At 52.1% G+C, this 4649-nt stretch overlaps 1 protein-coding gene across 2 annotated transcripts; it reads left to right on the top strand.

The window, feature by feature from the left end:
• The first annotated feature begins 1175 nt into the window (after positions 1-1175).
• On the top strand, positions 1176-3696 carry ATP5MC1 (ATP synthase membrane subunit c locus 1). 2 transcript variants are annotated; one of them, XM_075559312.1, is made up of 5 exons: positions 1176-1309; positions 1781-1828; positions 2635-2712; positions 3059-3237; positions 3479-3696. In XM_075559312.1, the coding sequence occupies exons 2-5, from the start codon at positions 1790-1792 to the stop codon at positions 3591-3593; spliced, it is 411 nt and encodes a 136-aa protein (XP_075415427.1). In that variant the 5' UTR covers positions 1176-1309; positions 1781-1789; the 3' UTR covers positions 3594-3696. The 2 variants fall into 2 exon arrangements, with proteins under 2 accessions (XP_075415427.1, XP_075415428.1); XM_075559313.1 differs by having other exon boundaries at positions 1208-1239.
• Positions 3697-4649: the final 953 nt, after the last annotated feature.

Below are 4649 nucleotides of genomic sequence, written 5' to 3'. Positions count from 1 at the left end.
AATTTCAAATATCTGTTCATTTCATGAAGTGAAGAAACATCATCATTTAGCTATTGAATATGGGTTGAACATTTACTTGTTCCTAATGTTCTTTTTGCTAAGCTGTAAACAGAAGCTTTGGCTGTGTCTAGTTATTTCCGCAGGATAAATTCCCTAAAGAGTACTGGGTGAAAGAAACAGAAAGTTTAAACGCTCTCAATTCCTCGAGAATTTCTGGGTCAGAGAGGATGGGCCATTCAAAAACTTTCAGGAAGCCTTGCCAAGCAAGTTGCTTTCTAGAAAACCTTTTAATACCTACTCTCACCCGCAATAGAAGAGTGTGCCTGGATCACAGGAACCAAAAGAGAACTTGCACTTTAGATTAGTGCCAAATGGTGCGCTGGAAGCTGCTAGTTCTTTCGTAAGCAAGGTTGAGCATTATTTCCAGCAGTCTATACTTCTTCTGTCGTGAACCGTTTTTTATCTTTTGCTCCTTTGGTATTGGGGGTACCAAGTGTTTTATCCTTATAATGCTGCTTTTTAGAAGCAATACTTTACGAAACCATCGAGCTGCTACTCCGCGAGGGAGCGCCAAACGCCCGGAGGCCCACAGAAGCCGGCCCATCCACTCCCGGACTTTCGTGCGCAGCGGGTGGCCCTTCTCCTGCATGGCGGAAGCAGAGGTGACCGCAAATCACCTGGGTGGGAAACTGCAGTCAAGGCGTGGAACCCGGAGGGAGGTCTCGCGGGAACTCCGCTGTCCTAGAGTAGGACGCTGGCAGGGGAGGGGTGGGAGTGTGCGTGCCTCCTCCAACCGGACTACAAATCCCAGCATGCAACGCACCGCAAGACCGGAGCACTCGAATGAAAGCGCAGGCCTATAGTCACGTGTCTGTCTGCGTGAGGCGTCCGGTCCTCTCTCCCACGCCTTTTCCTGCAGCTTCCACCTTGGTCGCCATTTTGTGAGGGAGGTTATGGAACCTCTGGGTTCGGCCGACTCTATGGTCGAGCAGTTCAGGAGTTGGCCAATCGGACATCAGCTCTTGAGGCAAGCCCCGCCTTCAGCCGCATGGAGGCGGGAGTTGCCACGAAGCTCCTGTGGGGAGAGAGGAAGAAGCTGCATACAGCCAATGAGAAAGGAGGAGCGGATGACGTTCACCAATGGCGGCACGGGGGGAATTGCGGCCAATGAGCGTGGAAGGGCCCCAGGCCACGTGGGTGGGGGAGCTGAGCGCCGAGACCCGGAGCTAAACCCGAGAGGTGAGTCAGTCACCTTGAGCGAGGCGAGTACTGTGGTCCAAGCCGGGGCAGCAGGGCAGTTGGAGCGCAGGTGACTCGGGGGCCGGGCGCCAGTGGCCAGCACGGTGGTGGGCTGGGCTGGGCTGGGTTCAAGGGCGTTTGCCTCCCGGGGCTGAGAGGAGCGGCGGGAATCCTGCTCCTGCTCCATTCGCGTTAATGACCAGGGGCAGTGGGTGGCTGGCTGCCCCAGCTGGAGCGCGAACAGCAGTAGGAAATGGGCAGGACCCTGCTTGGCACCTGCCAAGCCTTCCCGGGGGACCGTCTTCTTTCGCAACGTTTTCCTCCCGAGGCCTAGGCTATCTGCTTTCTTTCCTTTCCGCTCTCCGTGACCTTCCTTTGCAGACCCCACGGGCGGAAGGTAGTGGACTGGCGGGTTTGCGCCGGCCTTCTGACCTCCAGTGCCCTCCTAACGGGGGTGAAGGGGACGACCGAAGGTCGCCGATATCACCAAACGACCAGACTATTTCAGTGGGATTTTCTCTCTCTCTCTCTCCCTGCATAGATTGAAAATATGCAGACCACCGGGGCACTACTCATTCCTCCAGCTCTGGTAAGCCGAGGCTCGAGGGCGAGTTGTGGAGGCGGGTGTAGGAGCCATCAGTATTTAATGAATGAATCGAGAGGGGCTTGGCTTCCCCTTGGGGGGAGGCTGTAGAATATGATGCAGGTGACTTCTGCATATTTGGAGCCTGTAGAATCAAGCAGATAATTCTAAACCAGCTTGACTTTGGAATGTCCTCAGAGAGCCCGCGTCTGACCCTTAGACTTAGCCAGACAGCCCACTAAAGTAGTGGTTCTCAACCTTGTCTGCTCCCAACCTCAGGCTCTAGGAATGAGATTGGAGAATGCCTTTGCAATTTCCCCCCCGAATTCCTCAGGTGATACCTATATTCAGCCAAAGATCACTACACTGAGGAAATATCCTGAGAAAGCCAGACTAGATGGCTCTGCTTAGATGGTTGTTTCAGGGACCTCACCAAGCTTAACTGGGTAGCAAATAAGATTTCCTGCTTCCCGTTCCCTTGAGGTGCAATGGAATGGAATTCCATCTGCCTTGTGAATAGTGTGAATTCATGTTTCCTTTTGGGATACCGATGAAGGCTGTGTCCATGGAGGTGAACTTTGGTACGTGGTTTTGAATGGTGAAGGTCATCTGCTACTGGAGTCCAGTACACTGGAATCTCCGGACAGTTGTCTTCCTGGTGAAGGCCTAACGGAAAAGGAATGCATTAGTCAACTTTGACTACATTGAGCTTTTGCTATTTGTGATGGTTATAGGCATTTTTGACAGAAGCTCGACAGTGCGATTGTTGCTATTGTTGGGGTGTGTATGTCGTTGCCTTTCTGGTTTTATAGGTCCGCTGCTGTGCCAGGGGTCTCATCAGGCCTGTGTCTGCCTCCTTCCTGAATAGGCCGGAGATCCCATCTAAACAGGTAAGGGAGTAAGGTCCTTGTTTCTGAATGGGGCTGGTGTGGGTCCATGGAGCTGCCATTAGAAGTGGTGTTTTGGTAGCCCCTCAAGTTGAACATTTGTGTTAACAAACTTGCTAAAGGTAGGTTTCCCGGACTCACCAAGGTTCCCTGGCACTGAGAACAGACTCCAAGAGCAGTTCCCGGCAGACTTTGCCACCTGTACTTGCATTCTGTACTTACAAGGCAATTTGCCGGCATTTCAAAGGGATCAGGTGGGTGGGTGAATTGGATGGAGTCTTGTCCCCTGTCCTTGTGCCTCACGATCTCCTTCTACTCTTTTTCTTCTATCCACCTCTCCGTCTCCTAGCCTTCCTACAGCAGCTCCCCGCTCCAGGTGGCCAGGCGGGAGTTCCAGACCAGCGTGGTCTCCCGGGATATTGACACTGCGGCCAAGTTTATCGGTGCTGGGGCGGCCACAGTCGGTGTGGCCGGTTCGGGGGCTGGCATTGGGACCGTGTTCGGCAGCTTGATCATTGGCTATGCCAGGTAAGTTTCACGGTAGCCTATGTGATCTCCCATGTGTGCCCCACCCTCTTTAGGGGACCCTCAGCCCAACCTGGCTCACTTAAAACTGACCATGTTGGTTCTCTGTTGTCCACCCAACCCCCCAGGAAATGTGCAGGCTAGTAAGCTCCTAAGTCACAGTCATCCCAATCTACCTTTCCCCCCATTGTCAGCATGACCTTACTCCCTACCCTCCGGGTTGTTATTGCTCTTTCCCTGGCAGGAACCCATCTCTCAAGCAGCAACTCTTCTCCTACGCCATCCTGGGCTTTGCCCTGTCTGAGGCTATGGGGCTCTTCTGTTTGATGGTCGCCTTCCTCATCCTGTTTGCCATGTGAGGCTCCGTGGGCTGCACCGTCCTGTCCCTGCTGCTTCAACTCCAGGTCATGCCCCGTGCTGGAGTGCGCTAAGCTTTACCATTAAACACGACGTTTCTCTAAATCCATATGCCTGTGCCTCTGTTCTTTGCCCTGGGGGTGGGGGTCTTGGGGGGGAAAAAAAAAGAAAAGAGGGAATTGATTCAGCCACTGGTGCTGAACAATTGCACTGGTACGAACACACCATTTCTCTCCTCCCAGGAAGAGCATGGATTAATCCCAGTAACAAGAACTGGTGCTTTTTCCCTTTCAGATTTAAATTTAATTTGTAACATTTTCAGAGAGCTTACTTTGTACCAAACTTATTGCCAAGTGTTTGGTTTTTTTTAAACATTATTCTATCCATGACCCTATAGATGGTTAAGTATTAAGCCTGTTTATAAAAGAGAGCCGGGGCTTGGAGAAGCAAAATGACATGTCCGAGGTCACAGGTGTAGTTGTCAGAATTGGGGATTCCTCCTCCAGCCAGCTTACACCTTTACTTCTGTGCTGGCCTGTTTCCATTTTGATCCCCAAACTAAGGTGGCACAAAGAGGGAAACTTAGTTCCAAAGTTGTACAGCAAGTTTGGGGTGGAGGGAGGCGTGGATGTCCCCCCACTTGTTTTTCGCTATCGATTTGCCATTTTATTGAGCCCTGGTGGTATTAGCATGTAACTGTTGAGCTGCCAACAGGTCAGCGGCTGAAACCCACTAGCACAGTGGTTCGCAACCTTGCTGCTCGCAACCCCTTTGGGGGTTGAATGACCCTTTCACAGGGGTTGCCCGATTCATAACGGTAGCAAAATGACAGTTACGAAGTAGCAACGAAAATAATGTTATGGTTGGGGGCCACCACAATGTGAGGAAGGAACTATTGAAGGGTGGCAGCATGAGGGAGGTTGAGAACCGCTGCCCTAGCGGCTTTGCGAGGAAAAGAGGCGGCTATGAGTGCCCAGAAGGGTTTCCCACCTCAGAAACCACCTCACACAGGGCTGCTAGGAGTTGGGATTGACTCCATGGTTTGTTTTTTGGGGGGG

The sequence above is a fragment of the Tenrec ecaudatus genome, chromosome 10 (assembly GCF_050624435.1).
Source record: "Tenrec ecaudatus isolate mTenEca1 chromosome 10, mTenEca1.hap1, whole genome shotgun sequence".
NCBI lineage: Eukaryota > Metazoa > Chordata > Mammalia > Afrosoricida > Tenrecidae > Tenrec > Tenrec ecaudatus.
The sequence above is the reverse complement of the archived record's forward strand: the minus strand, read 5'-3'. Positions and strand labels throughout refer to the sequence as shown.

Excerpts from the sequence above, each read along its gene's own strand:
- ATP5MC1 (XM_075559312.1), top strand. The coding sequence starts at position 1,790 with ATGCAGACCACCGGGGCACTACTCATTCCTCCAGCTCTG. Across the intron at positions 2,713-3,058 it reads CGGAGATCCCATCTAAACAG|CCTTCCTACAGCAGCTCCCC; the intron begins GTAAGGGAGTAA and ends TCCGTCTCCTAG. Across the intron at positions 3,238-3,478 it reads TTGATCATTGGCTATGCCAG|GAACCCATCTCTCAAGCAGC; the intron begins GTAAGTTTCACG and ends TTTCCCTGGCAG.